The sequence below is a fragment of the Sorex araneus genome, chromosome 10 (genome assembly GCF_027595985.1).
Source record: "Sorex araneus isolate mSorAra2 chromosome 10, mSorAra2.pri, whole genome shotgun sequence".
Classification (NCBI taxonomy): Eukaryota; Metazoa; Chordata; class Mammalia; order Eulipotyphla; family Soricidae; genus Sorex; species Sorex araneus.
Genome location: NC_073311.1, coordinates 61,647,338 through 61,669,230, shown reverse-complemented (window position 1 = coordinate 61,669,230; position 21,893 = coordinate 61,647,338). Strand labels below are relative to the sequence as shown.

At 47.6% G+C, this 21,893-nt stretch overlaps 1 protein-coding gene across 20 annotated transcripts in view; it reads left to right on the top strand.

Annotated features, from left to right (window-relative positions):
• Positions 1-21,893, top strand: part of C2CD5 (C2 calcium dependent domain containing 5) — a 92,557-nt gene that overhangs the window by 35,535 nt on the left and 35,129 nt on the right. For 8 of the 20 annotated variants that reach the window (XM_055118576.1, XM_055118571.1, XM_055118578.1 and 5 more), the window contains 5 exons: positions 1,097-1,182; positions 5,787-5,895; positions 17,547-17,661; positions 18,187-18,282; positions 20,956-21,147. In XM_055118576.1, coding sequence (XP_054974551.1) covers positions 1,097-1,182; positions 5,787-5,895; positions 17,547-17,661; positions 18,187-18,282; positions 20,956-21,147 — 598 coding nt within the window. Of the gene's footprint in view, positions 1-1,096; positions 1,183-1,828; positions 1,862-5,786; positions 5,896-8,723; positions 8,790-14,739; positions 14,752-17,546; positions 17,662-18,186; positions 18,283-20,955; positions 21,148-21,893 lie in introns of all 20 variants that reach the window. The other 12 variants (XM_055118573.1, XM_055118566.1, XM_055118565.1 and 9 more) reach the window with 5 other exon arrangements.

Sequence of the window (21,893 nt, the reverse complement as noted above, 5' to 3'; positions counted from 1 at the left end):
TCCCCACCCTGTCCATTGTATGAATTGTCAAATTATTCCACTCTATTTTCTGATATTTAATTTATCTGCAAAATTGCATTTTATTTTGTGGCTCTCAAGATGCTTCAAAGACCCGAATTTTATTTCTACGGTCAGTATTGTATAGTCTCTAAAAATCATGTGTAGATTATTTCAAGTGAACTACTTAAAAAAAAAAAAATTTTTTTAAGGACCCAGAATGGGACTATACACATGCTAACCTTTGTTTCCTTATCCAAGAACAGCTAAAAATTCAAAGGAAATTAGTCTTTTTTAATAGTCACTAGACTCAGCCCACCTTTAGTTCGGGAGGGGGGGGCTGAGCTGTAGTCTCCAGGGAGGCTTCTACCTGTGCCATGCTTTCTGTAATTCTTTGGCCGTAGTTTGTCTGTTGGTATTCACGAAAAAAGTAAAATAGGGGGAAAAAATTCAGAGTTCAGCCCTCAAAACACTTATGAGATTTGGGAAATAGAATTCTTTCATCCATACTATGTACATTTGTGATGTGTTTATTATATGTCTGTGATTTTTAGTTGAAAAAATTTATGTTGATTTTTAAAACTGAGTGTTGAAAAGTTCTAATAGTAATACTGTTTGGTCATCAGCGTTATGTTAGAAGTAGGAAGTCACTAGAAAATAGGTTTGGCTATTTTTAAATGGCCTCGAATAAACCCTTTTAAGGATTTTATATTTTAAATAAGCCTGACGAAAGAAAATGTTCAGTGTTGCTCATTTCTTTAATTATAAAATCATTAGAGTAACTGGCATTATTTTTTAAACATTATTTTGTTAAAGACAGCCTTTAAATATACAAATTCATCACGGTTAACGTGATTTTTAAAATAAACTGTAGAGCAAACCATAGAGCGAGCCGTGGGCAGCTGCTGCGAGCACTTGCAGACTCTCGCCCCTAAAGGGAGCCGCAGGTCAGGGCTGCTCTCGTGGCCGGCCCCAGGACAGTGAGTGTCTGCGGGACGCGGGCAGGCTTGACTCGTGATGTTTATGAGCATGAATGTCACTAAACTTTTGCTCTCTGTCGCTTCGTCCTGGTCGTTGTTGACGTGCTGCTGTTCTCTAGGGATGGGCAGTGGCAGTGCCGGGAAGGAAGGGGGCCCCCTCAAGGCCCTTCTCCGCCAGCAGACGCAGTCGGCCCTGGAGCAGAGGGTAAGGCTCGCGTCCGCTCCCACACCGCCCAGTGCTCTCACCTTCCCGTCATACGGTACTTCCACAGCTTCGACGTTGGAATTTGCGGTTTGGAAGTCCGAAAAGTGTTTAAGATATCTCGCAGTAACTTGTCAATAAGTGATCATTTTTCTCATAGGCCAGCTCTGCGGCTTCTTGTCCTATCTCCCACTCTTTCATGAGGAACATCCTGTTGGGAATCTGTGAACGAAGGACTCACTTCTAACTTGATGTTAGTCATACAACATAAAAAGGAAATGTGGGCATTTTCCCAGAAAACGTTTTGTTGAATTCAGTTATAGGAACGGATGTCAATCTATATTAGTGATGATTGAATTGAACTAAATCATCAAGTATGATTGATTTAAATATAATTGAATTATTTTAAAAATAATTATAAATTTGTTTTCTGAGATTATCTAATTCACCAGCTAACATCTTGGTATAAGAAGTGCAGAGATTGTTTATTTCTATAAATTATATATAAACAAGATGATTTTATTCAGTATGTTCATCTAGTTTAATTATTAGAAGTTTAATATTTAAAGATGTTAAGCAGAAAAATGAGTACCGTTTTTGGATGATTTTTCTCTTTATTTTTATTCTCTGTATAAACTTCCTTGCTAAGGGAGGATCGCCTCATAAGTTCTGTAGAAGGCGGGTACGTTTCCGTACGTGTGTGACCCTGTTTCTTGTTTTGGTAGCTTCCTTAGTTCTCGTTTTGGTCATTTAAGTTTTATTTAAGCTTTTAACAAATGTTGCCAGCTTTTTTTCTTTTCCTAATGCAAGGTTAAATAAAGCTTTTTCTTTTCATAGCGCTGTGAGGTTCATGATTCTTGCCTCTGTCTCTCCGTGTACCTGATACGTACAGTGCGTGGTTCCCAGTGTCCTGTCAGCCCTGTTACGGCCAGTTCCGTGACTGTCATTATTGTCTGCTTTCACAATCGTGTGTAGAGGATTTTTCTCCCACATGTTCCATTTTACACTAGCAGTTACAAAAAAATACAAGATAAAATAGCAGATACCTATCAAGAGCTAAGATTTTAAAGACAAGACTTTTTTTTTTTTTCAGAGGTGGGTTTTTGAGAATAGTGTTTTCCTGATCCTATTATTACAAATAATAGCAACTTTGTTTTAGAGTTTCTTATGCTAATCCTAGCTGTAAAGAGCCACCACCTCTGTCCACCGTGCTGGAGGGGGCTTGGTATGGGTGACGAGACACAGCTGTACCAGCTCTCTCAGCCACTCTTAGAACTTGCACATGTCCCAGCTACTCACTCAAAAGCCCCTGAATTCAAACTGTTGAAACCGGCAACGGGAGAAGGCTGAAAACATCAAGAGGATAGAGTGAGGGTGTGTGTGTTCACTTAGCAGGTTTTTTTTCCCCCACCAGAATGCTCTTACTTTACACCCACCCTTTAACTGTATTCTCTGCTGAGACCCCCATACTAGCAGTATTCCCTGTCATCTTAACTGCCATTCTGCACACGAGCAGAAAGATGTGAATTGCCTTGAACTATGATAGAATGAAATTTTTGCTTGTCTGTTGTGCCAGTGACTTTACGTAGTAAGAATTCAGAAAAGCATCCATGCTTTTCCTTTCCTGGAAAAAAAGTCACTGGTCAGTGAAAATAGTTTTGAATAAAATTGGTGTTTTCAAATATGCTTTTTTTTTTTTTTTTTTTTGCTTTTTGTGTCACACTTGGCAATGCTCAGGGGTCACTCCTGGCTCTGCACTCAGGAATTACTCCTGGTGGTGCTCAGGGGACTATATGGGATGCTGGGATTCGAACCTGGGATGGCCGCATGCAAGGCAAACGCCCTCCCCGCTGTGCTATCGTTCCAGCCCCTCAAATATGCTTTGAAACGTTCTTAAAAATTTAGCGTGTTAACACAATGGGTTTACATTGTTAATCTTCATGGAATTAATAGAAATGTAGTTTTTATTTGCAACTTTATAAAAACCAAGTCGGCAGTATTTGTTGCCTAACTTAGTCGCAAGTACCTGAATTTACGAGACACAGGTTCGAATCCCATCACTTCTCCTGCTGAACTGTCTCTCGGCCCTGCAAGGCCCTTTTCCAGCTCCTATTTGCCTCCTGCAACATGCAGATACCAGCACCTCCCCCTTCCAGTGGGGGAGGGTGTGTAAAGCAGGGTTTGAGACCCTTTGCAGGGCCAGCGGCACAGTGACGAGGCTTTCCAAAGACGTGTGGTGCAGCATCTTTTAAAAATTTTTTATTGAAGGGCCGGAGCGATAGCACAGTGGGTAGGGCGTTTGCCTTGCACGCGGCCGACCTGGGTTCAATCCCCGGCATCCCATATGGTCCCCCAAGCACTTCCAGGAGTAATTCCTGAGTGCAAAGCCAGGAGTAACCCCTAACATCGCTGGGTGTGAACCAAAAAGCAAAAAAAAAAAAAAATTATTGAATCACTATGAGATATAGTTACCAAACTTCCATGTTTGAGTTTCATACAGTGATCGAGCACCCACCCTCTCCCGGTGCACTGGGCCTTTCGCTTACAGAACAGTGCCCCTGAGATGTGCTGCCCGGTGAGCCCCGGGCGTGCAGGAGAGAGTTGAGTGGCCCTCGCTGCCTTGTGCCCCTGGGCCCCGTCCGCCTCTGCCCTTTCCCTCGAGGCCGCTCTCTGAACCTGGGGGAGAAGAGTCTGGCGTCGGAAGCTCGGTTAGGTCCAGGTTTTCATGCTTCCCGCTAACCTGGTGCCGTAGAGCTTCCCGTAATGTCAGTTTATCTCTTCAGTTTCTCAGTTCAGAACCTAGTACCATTTTCCATTAAAAAAAAAAATCACAATTTTATTCTCAGGATTTTTTTTATTTCTTGTCCAGATGTATAAATAGTAAATGTAAAAAGCTTTGTACTCTGTGATGCTGCCATGTGCTTGACATACTGTGGAAGAATGGGAAACTTTGTTCTTTACATTGAACAAAAATCTAAGCAGACCTGAGTGAGATGATGACAGTACTTAAATTTCCGGTAATTCCAGCTTGCCTCGGTTAAAATCTGCAGGAAAGAACGCGAGCTAGACAGTAGGAGGCACCTTGACTGCCCCTTCTCTAACGCATTCCCACGGAGTTCCTCTCCCACCCCCTTCCTTCCCCTAGCCTGTCGGCTGGGCCACGCAGGGCCAGATTAATAGACTATTTTAGTTTTTACTTTCATTTTTTAATAACATAGGCCAGGAATATTTTTCCTTTTTTTTTCTTTCTCTTTTGCTTTTTGGGTCGCACCCAACGATGTACAGGGGTTCCTCCTGGCTCTGCACTCAGGAATCACCCCTGGCGGTGCTCTGGGGACCACCTGGGATGTTGGACTCGAACCCGGGTTCGGCCGCGTGCAAAGCAAAGCACCCTCTCCGCTGTGCTATGGCTCCAGCCCCCAGGAGTTCTCTTGGCCCTGTGAAGTCACAGGCTAGCTTGACAGCCTGGCTTCTTTTTTCCCAAGCTCTGTGTTGGCCCCTGCACGCGCGTCTCCGTCCGTGCGTCCCTGTCGCCCCCTGCTTGTGTGCAGAGTGACCCCGGCTACTGGGAGCCCAGCCCGTGGCCCCCGGCTGTGTGCTTGCCTCCCGTCCGTGCGCCCCCCCCCCTCCCCCGGCCCTGGAGCGTGTCCCCGACCCCCGTGTTTCCCGCCCCCCGCGCCTGCAGGAGCACCACTGTGGGCTCCCGTGGGAGCACCGTGCCCGGCGCGCACTGCGGAGAGCACTGTGCTGCTCGCCCCGGCAGCTACTCCCCCCACCCCCCACCCCCCACCCCATCCCGCCGCTGCAGCCTGGGCCCGGCTGTCCCGGTCCCGGGACTTACCTGTCCCCGGGAGGGACGGGGGCTGCAGCCTGGGCGACCTCGCGGGGTTCCAGCGTCCCTTTCCCCGTCCCACCTCCCCACGCCACGCCTCTCCCTAACCCGAACCGAACTGCGTTGGTTTTATTTTTTCATTTTTTAAATTTTTTTGCTTTTGGGGCCACACCCGGCGATGCCCAGGGGCCACTCCTGACCCTGCGCTCAGGAATCCCTCCTGGCGGTGCTCGGGAGGGGGGGGTCCCATGGGATGCCGGGGACCGGACCCGGTGGGTCGCGTGCAAGGCAAGCGCCCTCCCCGCTGTGCTCTCGCTCCAGCCCCCCCGCACTGTTTTCTCCTGCGGCCACAGCGTGGGGCGACCCCTGGCCCCCGCCCAGCCCCCGCAGCGCCCCCTCTCCCCCTGCCCAGCCCCTTCCTCTCGCGGAGCCCGGGGGCTCGGCGGCCCGGAGTTGGGGTGGAGGGGGCGACAGGGGACCCTCCTGGGGCGAAGGACGGCCGTGCTTGCTGCAAAGGCCTCCACAGACACGGCCTGTGGGTCCCGTCCAGGACGGACGGACGGACGGACGGACGCGGCGCTGGACTCCTGCGCGCCAGGGCGCGGGTCCCACGCGGGCCGGGGGGGTTGGATGCCCACGGGGTGGCATCGCGGGTCAGCCCCTGGCGGGGGGCGAGGGGCGAGGGGCTAGTCGGCGGGCACGGGAGGGCCGAGGGGGACACCAAGGCGGGGTCCGCGCCCGCGCCCAGCCCGTGCCTCCCTCCCTCCCCCCCCAGGAGTTCCCGTTCTTCACGCTGACCGCCTTCCCGCCCGGCTTCCTGGTGCACGTCGGGGGCGTGGTGAGCGCGCGCTCCGTCAAGCTGCTGGACCGCATCCACAACCCCGGTACGTCCCCGCGGGGTGCCCCGGGCCGGGGTCTGGCCGCCAGGGCTTCGGGGGTGGGGGTGGGTGGGTTGCAGGACAGGGCTAGAGCGAAGGCAGCCTGTCCGAGGAGAGAGCGGGAGGGGTGGAGAGTCCGCGCACGCCTCTTTGCAATGTGCAGTGACCTCGGTGAGAAGCGATGCAGAAGTATGTTTCAGTGCATCCTTCCAGTGCAAAACCCAGCACTGATGGATTTGTTTGTTTTTGGCCTGTGTATCCTGTCGTTTTTGAGTCAGCTGTTTTCTTTGACCCAGCCAGATAACAAATTTTCACCACTCCACCACGACGGACACTAATTTAAGATGTTAATCTCTTTACCCAGCAGTAGCCTAATAGGTAACTTGAGTCATTTGCTTATTTCTAAAAGAAGTCTTCTTTTAAAATTTAATTGTAAGTATTGTATAGAGTCTCTGGCTGATTCCTCGGTTTCTCTTATGCAGTGGTTTGTTGTATATAAGTGAATAATACTAGTAGCTCACTTATTTAAATCATGAGAGCATGATTATAAAAGAAGCTAGACACCAGCATGCAATAATTTCAGGCCTTTGCATTCATTAGAAATGCTTTGGAGGTTTTTCTTAATCTAAAATAAAAATACTGAATGTGGGAACGTTGTTTCTGGGACGTGTTCTCGCACCTCTCCCCGACCAGATGACCCCTGATGGGCCTCATTTATTTTATCGATGACTTACCTTAAGTTTGAAGTTATATCGGTACCCGTGTGATCAAAATATCAAAAATATACATCTATTTTTGAAAAAATTTAAATGATCCCTTCCCGCAACCTCTTTCTGAGGCTTATCTTGATTGTCGAATAAAGAGTGAAATGCTTTGAAATTATGGTATGCAGAACATTTGTGCATAGTGATTTAAGCTACAGAGCAAAAATTTTAACAAATTTAAAAACCGAAAAAGCTCTTGAATTTTTGCCCTGTGATCCGATGCCACTTGAGTTAGTAATGACAGAGAAATAGAATGGAGTGTTTCTGGACTTTGAGTAAACTTCCAGAAAAGCAAAACCATTTCAGACTGGCTAATGCCCATTCTGAGCAGGTAGCATCTTTGAAGCAAGGGTCTTCTATTTTCCCTTCTCTAGTTTATTTGGTTTCCCCTGATTCTTATTTTTCTGGTGAGCTTGAAAATCTTTTCTTCATTGTAATATGTATATGTTCTATCATGATTAATTAAAAATTTAGATTGATGCTAGCTTACCTAATGCACTGAGAGTTGAAGACTGTTCCAAGTTCCCCATTTGGGAGGGAAGTAGGGAAGGGGCCCGGGCACCCAGAGGTGCTCAGGGACTGTATCCCTGAATCTGTGCTCAGGAGTCATCTCTGGAGATGCTCGGTGGACCACGTGGGTGTTGGGGACTCGAACCAGGGTCAGTGGGATACAAGGCCAGCACCTTAACCCCTGTGCTCTCTCTCCGCCCTCTCCGTGCCCTCCTCCTCCCTACCCAGTTCCTTATTTTGAATTCAGGAACTTGAATCAGTGGAGGGAAGGCTTGAGTTATGAGATCTGACACTACCTGCGTGGTGGAGGGCTCGTGCCTGGTGTTTATTTGGTGTTTTGACTCACTCAAATAGATGGTACAGCCAGATGAGAGCCCCCAAATGATTCCAGCTGTATCTTCAACCGGGATATCTCCGACTCACTTCAACCGGGATATCTCCGACTCACTGAAAGCATTTTGATTTTACTCTGTTTCCTCCATGAACTCTGAGTAAACTAGAGAATCTGGGAGAGTGAAATATGGAGTCCACCCAAGTTTAAGTAGAGACCTGTTATTTACAATCACATAGATTTTTTTTCTTCCCCCACCCCCCTGCTTTTGGGGCCTTTTTCACGTGCCTGTTCATAGCGAGGAAGAAATTAAAGAATCCAGCCTTGGGGAAGAAATCAGGATCCCTTGCTACCAAATGTTTGTGTGTTTTTGGTCGCAGTTACTGCCTGGGCCATTCTGTTCCTTTCTTTCCCTTGTATAGACTTTTTTTCAGTTCACATAGAGAGACTCTCAGTTACTAGGCTATGGGTGCATATGCGATAAATATAATGGTATATGAGTTATTTTTTATTTCATTTTCACATAAATACAAGTTATCGATAAATTCTAATGACTCCAATATATTACTTGATATAACAATGATTTTGGGGGGCAGATAATAAGTTTTGATGTAACTTTAATTCTTTGGCTTATCTTCTAGGTGTATTTTGTGCTAAAAATGTTTCCTTCATCTCCATGTCCCTTAAATAACTATTTACTAAACGAATTAATTTGTTGAAAAAGCTTCATTGTAAAGCCCAATTCTGGTTGGAATCAGCCTCCGGAGGGGCCCAGGGCTCAGACTCGGCGTCCTGGTTGCAAGTGCTGTACTTGCGCTCTGTTCTGGCTAGTGAATATGGAAACATTTCTGTTTCGTACCCAAGTGTAGGACAGAAATCCTATTTTTAAACTATAGTCACACACTGACTCCGTGGATGATTATTTTTGGGATTCCTTTTCTTCAGAACTTCTTTGTGAAATATTAAGCAAGTAAGGTGACATAACAAGGAGAAAATTGGGTGGTTTGGAAATCCAGGTAACTATCTTCCGTAACGGGACGGTAGCTGACGCTAGGCCGACAGCATGCTCCTCCTTCCCTTCTATTTCTCCTTCTTATTAACTCTGCTGTCTGTCTTTCCAGTTCCTGTCGAGTGGCGTTGTCGATTGTGTTCTTGTTTATAGTGTTTTTGTCTTATTTCTCCTATTCTGCACCTAAAACTGATCTACCAATTTGCTGTTTTGAACTCAGCCTTTGTCGGAATTATGGGTAACACAAGACCTTACAAACTGCTAGACTGGAATAGTTTCAATTCAGGTATTTTAATGGTCATTCAGTACTACATACGCTGACAAAAATTATGGCAGCTCAGTGAAGTTTTTAGAGATGTTGTAGATTAAATAGGTTTAATGTCAATTGAGTCATACAGATACATTCTGCAATATGTATAACTCGTAATTCCCATTGGAAGTGCAAACATAAAAATGAGTTAACTAAAATAAATTAAAATTGTAGAAATACCATTAATTACAAGTAGCTTTTATTAGTAGAAATACCGTTAATTACAAATAGCTTTTATTAGTAGAAATACCGTTAATTAAAAATAGCTTTTATTTGTAGAAATACATTAATTACAAATAGCTTGTTAGGTAATTAGCTTTCAGAACAATGATTTTAAATTATTACAGTTTATTATGGATAGTTAATTCCTATCAGGTAAATGATAGACTTTATAATCAATGAGATGTTAATTATTAATTTTAAGTATAAATTATTAACTTGATAATTAAAGTATGCTTAAACTTTATTTTTAATATGTTTTTGCTCGATTATTACTATAAAAGTGTAATAATATTTTTATTTATAATCCTAGCAAATCCTTTAATCCTACCAAAGTTTGGTAAGTAAGACAGATTTTGGGAGGATTATCAGCTTTCATAAGCATTCCTCTTTCCTCTTTTGTGTTAGAATTTTTCTTTTTAAGTAATTTTGCATATGGGTCTAGCCTATAGCTTTGAAATAACTAAAGTTAGCTTTACAGCTGATGATGTGGTTTAGAGTCAAAGCCAACTTTTTTTTATAAAAGCATTTTGTCTTAATAGTATAAATACCTGAATATCTGAATTTTGTTGCTCATATTGGAATTTAATGAAATAGTAGAAACATTTTAATTGAGTACCAGAAGCTGGTATTTTAAAGAACACTTTTGGTTCGTTGTATCAAAAAGTATATGTAGTAACAGAAAAAGAAGAATAGAACCTCCAGGAGGCTTAAGTGTATAGATAACAGCCCATAATCCTTTCAATATTGTAAACTTTTTTGTCCTTAGGAGTCCGAGGTGTAAGTTCTGATGTAAGTAACGCATGTTTGACTATGAAGTAACTCATGTTCATCTTGCAGATTTACCTCAATTCAGTCTAGTAAACAATCTGATCAGGTCCAGCCTTTGCAGATTTAGACTGACATTAATTGGTAAATCTTTAGGGAAATTACTTCTATTTCCTATCTAACTTTTTGCCACCATGTTATCATACCAATTAGAATGAAAAAAAAATAAAACCCTATTATTTTGGCATCCTTTTAGTGGGAAAACTACATGCTGAATGATTTAGTAAAGAAGAATGTGCATTGAAAACAGGCATGTTTAGTGGGAAGACAAAAATTCCCAGTTATGTAAGAAAAGAATAAACAAGAGCAGATTTATCATTAATAATTTAAGGAGCTGAAAGCTGGTCAGGGCCAAGATGTTTAGAATGGGATGTGTATTTGATGGGACAGACGAGTAGGAAAGACGATATGTATCTGTCTTCCAGCCGCAGGAGAGAGAGAGAGGCCTGGTGTCATCCGGGAGGAACTGTCGGGCTTGGCAAGGAGAAGTGTGGTTGAGGGAGCAGTGTCTCTTGCCGTCCTTTTCAGTAAAGTCAGGCACATGAAAAGGATGGGTAGGAGTTACAGAATGTTGAACAAATGTCAACAGTGACACACTTTCCATGTAAATAGTGTGCTTTTGGTTGAAGTATTAGAATGAGGCCATTGCCGGTACATCTTTGTCACATCTTGGTAAGGCGGATTTTGATACTAGTGTAGGAAAATAACTGGGGGGTAAGGGGGACACGTGGTCCATCTGGCAGATATGTTGAACTGGTTCCTGTATTCTCTGTAGTTAGAGAGTGTTTAGCTAATTCTCTCTTGTGTAACCGTAGAAAATGAAGAATTGACTCCTTAAGGGAAAAAGGACCTTCTAAGGCTTTTAGTGAAGCCGGGAAATGTGAACCCGTTTTGTCTTCCCTGGGTTCTCTGCCATGCGGTGTTCTACATATGTTTTATTACCCGCCTAGCAATACTCTTCTAAGGGAAGAGGAAGGAAGATGGTTGTATGTCACATATTTGTCATCGGACATTCTAATCTTAGAGACACCAAAGCGTGGGCAGAGGTAGGAGAGCTCTTGGTGTCACACCGCAGTTTGTAGAATACGATGTTTTCTTAGACTTTGCCGAGTGCCCCGCGGCCTGTGGGAGCTGGGTCCGAGGGCTCCAGGGCACCGACCCTCCCCCTCTGCTCTCAGGGAGATCAGGGAAATGCGTGAGTGGGTCGCTCTGTCGTTGGCTGTGGTGTGGGGCACAGCGTGAGGAGAGGCGGCCTCGAGCCCACGGCAGAGACGCTGGAGGCGATTCCCTTTGGGTTCTGCTTCCGGGCGTGTGTCTGGTGCTCAGGCCCCGCTCCCGATCTGGGGTCCCGGTCGCTCCTGCTGGGTGCGTGGTTAGAGACGGCTGCTGTGGCGGGAGAGTTGGGGCGGGAGAGTGCTCAGGAGAGAAGTCTGTGGCAGACGCTGTTCTGGTTCCTGCCCCAGCAGGGGGAAGCGAGGCAGCTCCAAGGCCACAGTCTCACCCGACCAGGCTCAGGACTTACTAATCATCGAGTGAGATGGGCTCCAGGGAGGGAGGGAAAGAGACAGAGAGAGGGAGGGAGGGGGTGGGAGGGAGAGACAAAGGGAGAGAATTAGAGAAAGACAGAAGGAGAGAGGGAGAGACTGAGACAGGGAGAGAGAGAATGAGAGAGGGAGAGAGAAAGGGAGGGAGAGGCTGAGAGGGAAGGAGAGGGAGAGGATGAGAGGGAGAACGAGGGGGAGAGAGGGAGAGAGAGAAGGAGAGGCAGAGGAGAAGGAAGGGGAGAGAAGAGTGGGGAGAGAGCGCCCTCCCTTTGCAAAGTTATCCTTTTGAAGGCTGAATTAGAGAAAAGTCTAGAGTAAATTCTCACAGTCCTACCTCTATGTTTTTTCAAATAACGAATCTCCTTTTTCTTTCTTTTCAGTTTACGACAAAGTATTTCTGAGTTTCATGTAGACATATTCAATAGAGAGACGCCTTTTTCCTTTGGTGGTGGGATCCCCTTCTTGAAGCGGCAGTCTGGGAGAGGCTCCCGGGGAGGCGTCAGCCCTCAGCCCTGACGGGCTCCTGCCTCTGTCCTTTGCCGCCAGTGAAGCAGCTTTTCCGCCCCCAGATGGTGAAATGACGAGTGGACTCAGGCCGCTGGGCCTGCTCCGTGCCCCCGCCCGGGCGGGACTGCCCTTCAGCAGGACAGAGCATGTCCTCGGGGCAGCCTGGACCCCCGGGGCCCTGGGGGCCGCCCACTCCTGGCTCTGTGCTCGGGGCCACTTGCAGAGGTGCTCAGGCAGCCGTGGGGTGCCGGGGACCGAGCCCACCCCAGCCCCCGAGGAGAGTTTGTGCTCGGCCCGTGGGCTGTGGCTCGGGCTTGATGCTTTAGGTTCTGACTCAGTCAGGGCAGGATAGCGTCTCTTCCGTCTTTTGGAGCACTTTCAAAGTACGTCTTCTAGAATACAGCCGAGTGGAGATGGGGTTCTCTGCAGCGTGAGTCCCGTGGTGGTCCCTGCCGTTATTCACGCTGTTTTTTATTACACTCGGAGGGATGCTTCTAGCTGAGGTTAATGTAGATGAGCAACTTTTGTTTTTTCAGACTTATTTATTTGTAGTTTCTGGCTTTTTGGGGGTCACACCTGGCGATGCACAGGAGTTCCTCCTGGCTCTGCACTCAGGAATTACTCCTGGCAGTGCTCAAGGGACCCTATGGGATTCTGGGGATGGAACCCGGGTCAGCTGCGTGCAAGGCAAATGCCCTCCCTGCTGTCCTATCGCCCTGGCCCCACTTTGCAGACTTTGAAGAAGGTTTTCAGGAAGGGGACAGAATATTCAAGGTGACATAAATATAGCACGTAGAATAATCTGTTTTTTAAACAAGTAATACAACATGCATATGCAATATATAATTTTATCTATACTTGTGCTATAGCTGGATAGTCCTTATCCTTAACTGTAAAGAAAGTCAGAGGTGTGATCTCCTTAATAGTGAATTTTTATTCTGTGTGTCTGTAATGTAGTGGGAATTCACTGCATTATTATAATGTATGATATAAACTTAATACAAAATTTCTCTTTACGCTAATAGCATCCAGTTAAACTCTACATTAAGGAGTGAAATCTCACAATTAAGGAGTCAGTTTTATGCCCTATTTTTAAAGATATTAAAGACTAATAGATCTAACTGGGATTCTTTTCTTCCTGTTATCTGACCCAGATTGCTCCACCTTGCTCTCCAGAATTTGCACATTACTTTCTCTCTACTAACTCTCTTCCTACTCTAATACTAAATCCCTGCCCAGTTCAAAGTTGAAACCGGGACTCTTAATTTTTCCTTGAAACTAGGTCTCTTAATTTTCATTTCATTATGCGAAATTAATTTTTTTAAATTAAAGGTTGTCTTCATTTGGAATATTCATTTAGATATTTGAGAAAGTAATTTTTGTTCTGTCCATTAAAATGACAGGTGACCATGCATTAAGAATCCTTAATTCTGACACTTCATTTCCTCCTGTTTATTTAAAAAAAAAAAAAATCCGGCCAAACCTTCATTTCCGTTTATCCCCCTTCTCAGTCAGCTTCGACGGAGCCACGGACCTGGGATATTATCCAAGGAGAGTTGTGGCCTGTAGGAAAAAGCCTTGAGAAATATAATAATGTGTGATAATTAAGTTTTAATCTCTCCCAAAATATCTTCTTATAAAGATGAATAGTTGTGTAGAGGATTGGAGAGGAACTTGGTATTCCAAGAGTTCTTTTTTTTCTTGGCAACTCTGAAATGCTTGCTGCGACCTCACATCTCAGCTGTCTCCGCGTCCATCGGTGAGAATTCAGGAACCCCTTGGCTCTGCCGTTTCCCAGATTGCAGGCCCATTTGCCAGATAGTTTTAGGCCATATTTTTTTTTGTTTCACCTTTTGCGTAAGTAAGTCAGGTTTTTTGAGCTTGGTAAATTTTTTGTAGGGTGTGTAAGCCACTCAGACTCGCTAGCGTGCTTCCTGGCGAACAGGAGGATAGAGTCAGTGTGTTGAGTTCCCAGAATTCCGTGCCAGGCCTTAAACCCTGTGATACCTCTGGATTTTCCATTAGAAGAAGCTAGGCTGAACCATAACTATTAGTTGAACACTCTCCGACTCATCTCTTGCATAATAATGACTTTGAAAAAGAAAGAAATCTAATTTTTTTTCCCTGAACATTAAATAAGTTTAATCTTAATTCAGTTTTAAAACAGCCCCCAAGTTAAGGAGCCCAAACAAACAAACAAATAATAATAATAATAACAACAATAATAATAATAGTAATAAAACCCCCATCTCTTGGCTTCTGGCTCTCAGTGGTAGATCAATACCATCGATTCGACCACCAGTGTGTGACCACGTGCTTCCCAGCGCACGCTTGCCTCGCTTCCCCAGGACCTAGGGCCATTACTTTCTGTGACCATTTCAGTGAGCTGCCATAGTTTCCAGTCTGTATCGTCACCCGCCCCGAGCATGCGCCTCATGCCCGCCCACCGTGCCCCGGCTCCCATCTGCTCAAGCTGCTTGGCCAACCCCTCCGTGCCCTCAGCTTCCGCTTCAGCCAGAGCCCAGACCCGAGACCCTCTCTGGAGTGTGGACACGCTGCCATCCGCTTCCGTGGCCCCCCGCCCCGTCCCGTAGCTCTCTAGCTTGTAGGGGACCTGTCCGCGCCTCGGTACCACAGCGGCCCCCTCCCGTGCACTCGCCTGGCTCGTGTGTCGAAACTCCAGGCTGCTTGTGACTTGTCGGAAGAGTATGGATGCTCCACTCCTGCTGCATTCAGCTTATTATTATTTATTTATTTACTTTTCCCAATCAGCCACTTATTCTTTCATAGTGTTTGATTTAATGATCTGGTTATTTTTTTTTTTTAAGTGTTATACCAAGGTAAGTTTTACATGAACGAACTCTGTACTCTTTGTGGTTACATGTATCTCATGTTAATTATGACATAGTGTTCCATTTAGACATGCTGACCATTTCTAAATCGATTGTGATTTAAACTAAATAGCCAGCTTCCTTTCCTTTTAACGTAAACGCAATGTGATAAATTGTTTTCAGTGAAATTAATTTTTTTTTTTAAGAAGAGAAAAGCTCCCCTGGGTAATTTGTAGCACAGATGGAGGCAAATATAATAGGAGAAATTTTGCTTTTTTTTTTATATATATGCAGTATATAGTTCTTTGCCTTCGCAAGCAATATATTAAACCTCTCAGAATGTTTTAAGTAGTAAACGACGGCATCTGCTCGTAAGTAGTTGAAGTTAGACTTCATTTTATACATTTTTAGGGGGTTATTTTCTGAGCGTACTTTTTGACCATTTGCATGTTCCATAGAGTCCTAAGTCACTTGCTAGCGTAGAGCGTCTGCCTTGGCCCTAGGTGTCTGGACTCAGAGGCTCGGGTTTGGGAAGGACAGTGTTGGTGGAGTAAGTAGCTCTCCCGCCTTGTCGAGACGGCTGCCTGCCTGGGAAGGAGGAGACAGTGGATCCAAAGGGGTATTTCATGAATCAGTTTTGATTTGGGGGCCACGCCCCGGCGGTGCTCAGGGCTTCCTCCTGGCTCTGCACCCGGGGGTCACTCCTGGCAGGCTCCGAGGATCAGACGCGGTGCCCTGCCCGCTGCCCCACCACGCTGGCTCCTGAGGAAGGATTTTTGCAGTTAAAGTTTTTGCACTCAGAGTTCAGAATATGCAGACATCCTTTGCCACCTAGGGGACGTGCAAATTAGGGTCACCTAATTGCATTTCACAATACCAGCTACTCGCCCCCAGTTGCAGTCTTCTGTTTCTTTTCCTTCTTCATTTTATCTCGTACTTGGATCTTTTCCTCAGTCTGCGGGAGTCTGCATTTCTTTTCTTTTCTTCTGAAAGAAGCTTCAGGATAGCTCTGTCTTGGGCCCCCCACACTTTGATTCAAGAACTGGCTGGCATCACTTGTAGTTACGCCTTTTGATCCTCTTATTTCCCCCCTATTCCTTCCCCGTGGAGGAAACGAGAAATTACATCGTAGGATTTTGAGCAATAACAGGCCTTTTACCTTTTCTTTACTTTGCTGTCTTCAGTATTTTACTAGTGAGTATAACTCTACTTATTTTACTTATTATGAAAAGCATTTTGAAAACTGCATATTTGTTGCTAGAAATGGAAATTAGATTGTTGTACTTCAGGGGATTTTGTTGTTGTTTTTTTTTGCTTGGGTCTTTTTTTGTTGTTCTGTTTTTGGGCACACGTAATGATGCTCGGGGCTTCCTCCTGGTTCTGCAGTCAGGGCTCACTCCTGCAGGACCTTGTGGGGTGCCGGTGATCGAACCCGGGTCGGCCACATGCAAGGCACGTGCCCTCCCCCACTGTACAGCTCCAGCCCCTCCAGTTTTTTGTTTTTCTTTTTTAATTGAATCACTGTGAGATAGTTACAAGCTTTCATGTTTGGGTTACAATATCACAATGATCAAACACCCATCCCTCCACCAGTGCACATTCCCCACCACCAATATTCATGGTCCCCATACTCTCTCTACTTTTGGGCATTACGGCTTGCAACACAGACACTGAGAGGCCATCATGTTTGGCCCCTCCAGTTTCAATAGTGCCTTTTATGTGGAAAGTTTACAGTATGAACTTAGCATCTTATTCAGGTTTTTTTTTTTTCCCATTTCAAAATAATCCCAACTGGAATCGGCCACAAAATAAAGCACAGACTATAGAAACTATTTCTGTTTTGAATGTGCTTGCACATAAGGCAGCCCGATGACTTGCAGCTGCTGTTTACCAGAAGTTTGCAGCTGCCGTGGGTGGGCTGGGAGACTGAGGCAGATCCTTCCTTACTCCACTCCCTGAGAAGCAATCCTGGTTCTGAGTTTCACAGACAGTTTCATAGTTACAGAGCCAGAACGGAGTCTATGGGGTTCTATCTGGAATTTGCCCTTCTATACATGAATGAAAATGCTTGCATTAACATTTTTTTTTTTTTTTTTTTGCTTTTTGGGTCACACCTGGCGATGCACAGGGGTTGCTCCTGGCTCTGCACTCAGGAATTACCCCTGGCGGTGCTCGGGGGACCATATGGGATGCTGGGAATCGAACCCGGGTCCACCACGTGCAAGGCAAATGCCCTACCCCCTGTGCTATTGCTCCAGCCCCTTGCATTAACATTTTAATTGTTCTGCCTTCAGATTTTGAATTGGCTAGTCCCTTTATTTCTTGTCACCTTACACCCACACCTCTCCAAAGGAAGGGACAGCGGCTTTCCCTTGTTTTGATGTCAACAGATCTCTGCCTTTGGGAAGAGCCCACACTATAGTGAGCTGTCAAATATAGAGACCATGAAGTAAGAGCACACCTTAAACATGGGGCTCCCTTTCAGGTTGTAGCTAATAAAATACATTCCTATACACGCCCCTCATGGTGACAAAATAGAGCTAGGTGGTTTGTGTTCCAGCGGTCAGATTTTAAATTGTGGGTTTTTTTTTTTTTTTGATTTTTTACTTTTTTTTTTTTTTTTTAAGAGTAGCATTAAATTTAAGTGTTAATAAGTTTTTGGAGAAGTAGCATTCTAGTAACGGCAGCTTTAAACTCGGTCCTAGAGCAATACTTCTTTGCCTTCCAGAGAATGTGTAAGCATTTCTTGTTCACACAGACAACGTGCCGTGGAGTAGTGAGCTGATTTAAAATTTATTTTTCAGATGAGCCCGAAACTCGGGATGCCTGGTGGGCAGAAATCAGGCAAGAAATCAAATCCCACGCCAAGGCGCTGGGCTGTCACGCTGTGGTGGGCTACAGTGAATCCACCAGCATCTGGTAAGTGGCGGTCTCGGGGGGCCCTTCTCGCCGCTGTGCTCTGCGGGCTGCCAGCGGGCGGGGGGCGGGGGGAGGGGCTTGTGCCAGTGCAGGGCCCAGGCTGGGCGGGCGGGCAGGACCAGGAGCATGGGGGGCATCCGCCAAGAGTGGCCGTTGTGGCGACTTAGTTGCTTGGAAACTCTTGCAAAGTGGCTTCCCTCCTCCCAGCCTGGATTCACTGTTGAGGCTGAGACAGTAATCCCCTGCTGGGGAAGGTGTTTGGTGGGACGAGCACCAGGAGCCACACAGGAACAGTGAACCGCCACGGGGGAAGTCGCTCAAGGCCGGCCCACCGGCTTCTTGCTTAGAAATTTTCCATAATGAAGAGTTCTCGCCCCGTGCATGTTGGTGGTGCCGTGCAGTGTTCCCTTTCCTGCCGGTGGGACGGTCCCCTGGTGCCGTTTCATCCGTGGCAGTGCCCGGCTCGCCTCTGAACCGCCGTCCTCCCTGAGCCTGACGTGTCCCCTCGTCTGCTTCTCTCTCCAGCGAGGAGGTCTGCATTCTCTCCGCATCCGGGACCGCAGCCGTCCTGAACCCGCGATTCCTGCAGGACGGCACCGTGGAGGGCTGTCTGGAGCTGAGGTGGTCACGGCCGCGGGGTGGTACTCGGGAGGGGGGCAGTGGGGAGGTGGGGGTCCGGGCCATGCTGTGCCACACCCGCCACAGCCCTCAGCCTGGGGGGGTGGCGCGCTGCTCGCTGAGGAGCTGCGGGTACGATCTGCGGGAGCCGAGGAACTGCACCGTGTCCGTCAGAGTCCGGGTGCCGACCTTCCGTGGCTTTGCCCGTCACCTCTGTCTTCCCTCCAGAACACAGGTCCTCAGGCATTTTTTTTTTGTCCCGTCTAAGATGAGAATTTTGCTTGCTTTTTTTAATGCGTGAAATGATAATTTCATGAGAATGAACAACTAAGCAAGGAGTGAGAATCACAAGTACCCTGGGGCAGGCAGGGGTGTGTGTGAGGGAGCTAAAGGCTGCTCGGGAGAGCTTGTTTGGAGTCTGCAGAGCTGAGGAGGCCCCGTGTGGCTGGTATGGAAGAGCACTGTGCAGCGAGGCAGCAGAGAGCACTGTGCAATGAGGCGGCAGGGGGAGCACTGTGCAGCGAGGCATCAGGGAGAGCACTGCAGAGAGGCAGCAGGTAGAGCACTGTGCAGCGAGGTGGCCCCCACATCAGCGCAGGGGCTCACGTGTCACTGAGCCGCGCTGCTCTGCTGAGATCAGTTCTCACTGCGGCCGCCTGTTGCACAGCGGCTGTGGGACAGTAGGAAGAGGAGCAGAGGCAAAAGGGCGTCGAAGTGCCCAGAAACGCTGCCAGGCTTGAGACGGATGCGGGGGCTCGGGTCTGACTAGGGGGACTCGCCATTTGAAAGTGACACACGTTTGTTTGTTTTTTCCGGTGGTGGGGTGTCCGACCAGTGGTACTTGGGTACTCCCAGCTCAGTGTTCGGGGGACCGTGTCAGGCCACGGGTTGAACCTGCGCCCCCAGCGGCCAAACCGTGTGCTCCAGCGCTCGGAGCCAGCAACCTGGGCCCCGGAACGTTCTTAGAGCAGGGCTCTCCCGCGCCCGTGCTGGTGGGGCGGACCCCCTGGCCGGCCGCTCCTGGGGATGCTGCCCCGGTGTTGGGACGTGGCCCTGGGTGATCGGGGTCACACTCGGGCCCCAGGCTCCTGTGCTCCATCACCCTGTTGCCCGGGTCCCGGTGTGTGAACATTTTTATGAAGAAAATGGTTCATTCACAAAACAGTCAAAGCGTTATATTTATTGTGCCGAAAGGACAGGGAAGGGCTTCATGGACAGTGAGTGTGAAAATATTGGGTAGAATAAAATTGCATTTTCTATTTGAGAGGAGGATGGTGTGTGTGTGTGTGTGTGTGTGTGTGTGTGTGTGTGTGTGTGTGTGTGTGTGTGTGTGTGTAAAGTGAATGTGCAAGTATTGGGTAAAATAAAATTGCACTTTTTATTAGAGAGGATGATGGTGAGTGTGTGTGTGTGTGTGTGTGAGAAAGTATTGAGTAAAATAGAATTGCCTTTTCTATTTGAGAGGAGGATGGGTATGTGTGTGTGTGTGTGTGTGTGTGTGTGTGTGTGTGTGTGTGTGTCTTCTCCAGGGATGTGCCTGGCTCCTGACCATGGGGACATAGACAGTGAATGTGAAAGTACTGGGTAGAATAAAATTGCATTTTCTATTTGAGAGGAGGATGGGGTGTGTGTGTGTGTGTGTGTGTGTGTGTGTGTGTGTGTGTCCAGGGATGCACCTGGTTCCTGACTGTGGGGAGTGCCCGGCAGTGGTCTCCTCGGCCCGCGGGGCAGGGAGGAGTCCGTCTGCAGAAAGCCTGGTTTCCAGTGCGTCTGCGTGAGCCACTGCAGCTTGTGAGGCCTTGCCGCCTGTTCAGAGACTGACCCCGGAGCTCCTGCTCGGACTCCCCTCGCCTCCACTCCTGGCTTTGGCTGCCTCGGCCTTCACGCGTGGAGATCCACGCCCGCCTCCCGTGGAGCCCTGTGGACGCCGATGGCGCATGCCTGCCAGTGTCGTGGCCCACAGGGGCCGCTGGTGCTCTGGGTATGAGGCGGCGTCACAGGCTGCGCAGAAGTTCTCAGTCGTCAGAAGTTGGAAAAATGGGAGAATGCCTAATTTTGATTTTATTTTTAACAGGATTTTTTAATTTAAGTATATGTTTTTCATCTCAGTTTTTCCAAATTTCAGATAGAAACATTTTTTGCTTAAAATTTTTGAAATTTTATTTTGTGTTATTTTGTGTTTTATCCGTAGAAAAATGTCACCCTTAGTGTCCAGACCTTTGTTGTTGTGTGTCTCAGGGTAAGAGTTGGGGACAGTAGTGGTTTTTGTCGAGTCCTAAGTAGTCAGAAATCAGATGGCTTGAGTTCGGGACAGTCGGCTACTTCTAGGAGCCCTCCTGCTCCTAGACCGCAGTGCTCCTCGTCTCCCCGTCCTCCTGCTCCTAGACCGCAGTGCTCCTTGTCTCCCCATCCTCCTGCTCCTAGACCGCAGTGCTCCTCGTCTCCCCGTCCTCCTGCTCCTAGACCGCAGTGCTCCTCGTCTCCCCGTCCTCCTGCTCCTAGACCGCAGTGCTCCTCGTCTCCCCGTCCTCCTGCTCCTTCTCGGGGTGGTCCCCTCCGGCCTTTGGGGTGGGCCCACGAGCCAGCTGAGCACTGACTACCGCAGGTGTCCGTGTGTGTTTCTGGAAGATGCGTATTCTGAGCATGCCTCCCGCCCGTCTGGGTCTGTCCCCACAGGCTAGAGGAGACGCTGCCCGCGGGCTGCGGGTTCTGCCATATCCCCTACGACGAGCTGAACATGCCCTTCCCGGCCCACCTCACCTACTGCTACAGCTGCCGGAAACAGAAGGTGCCAGATGTGCTCTTTACCACCATCGACCTCCCCGTGGACGCTGCCGTCATCGGGAAGGGCTGTCTCATCCAGGCGAGGTGTGTCCACCAGACTCCGCTCGGCCGCCCGCGACACTGTGGAGTCTGACCTCACACAGACCCATCTGCAGATGCTGTTTCCGAAACATCAGTTTTCCTCCCGCCTTTAATGGTCTCGGGGAACGAGTTCCCTCGTATCTGAGCCTTGGGTTTTGTAGTATGTTAACCTGGGAGGAAGTCAGTCTCTGTCTCTCTCTGTCTCTCTGTCTCTGTCTCTTTCTCTCCCTCTCTCTCCCTCTCTCTCTCTCCCTCTCCCTCTCTCCCTCTCCCTCTCTCCTTCCCTCTCCCTCTCTCCCTCTCTCCCCCTCTCTTCCTCTCTCTCTCTCCCTCTCTCTTCCTCTCTCTCTTTCTCCTTCTCCCTCTCCCTCTCCCTCTCCCTCTCCCTCTCTCTCTCTCTGGAGGAAGTCATTCTCGCTCTCTCTCACTCTCTCTCTCTGGAGGAAGTCTCTCTCTTTGTCTCTCTCTCTCTCTCTCTCTCTCTCTCTCTCTCTCTCCCTCTCTGTCTCTCTCTCTCTCCCTCCCCCCTCTTTCTTTCTCTGGAGGAAGTCAGTCTCTCTCTCTCTCTCTTTCTCTCTCTCTCTCTCTTTCTCTCTCTCTCCCTCTCTCTCCCCCTCTTTCTCTCTTTGGAGGAAGTCAGTGTGTCTTTCTCTCTCTCCCTTTCCCTCTCTCTCTCCCCCCCCCCTCTCTGGAGGAAGTCAGTCTCTGTCTCTGTCTCTGTCTCTGTCTCTCTCTCTCTCAACTATCCA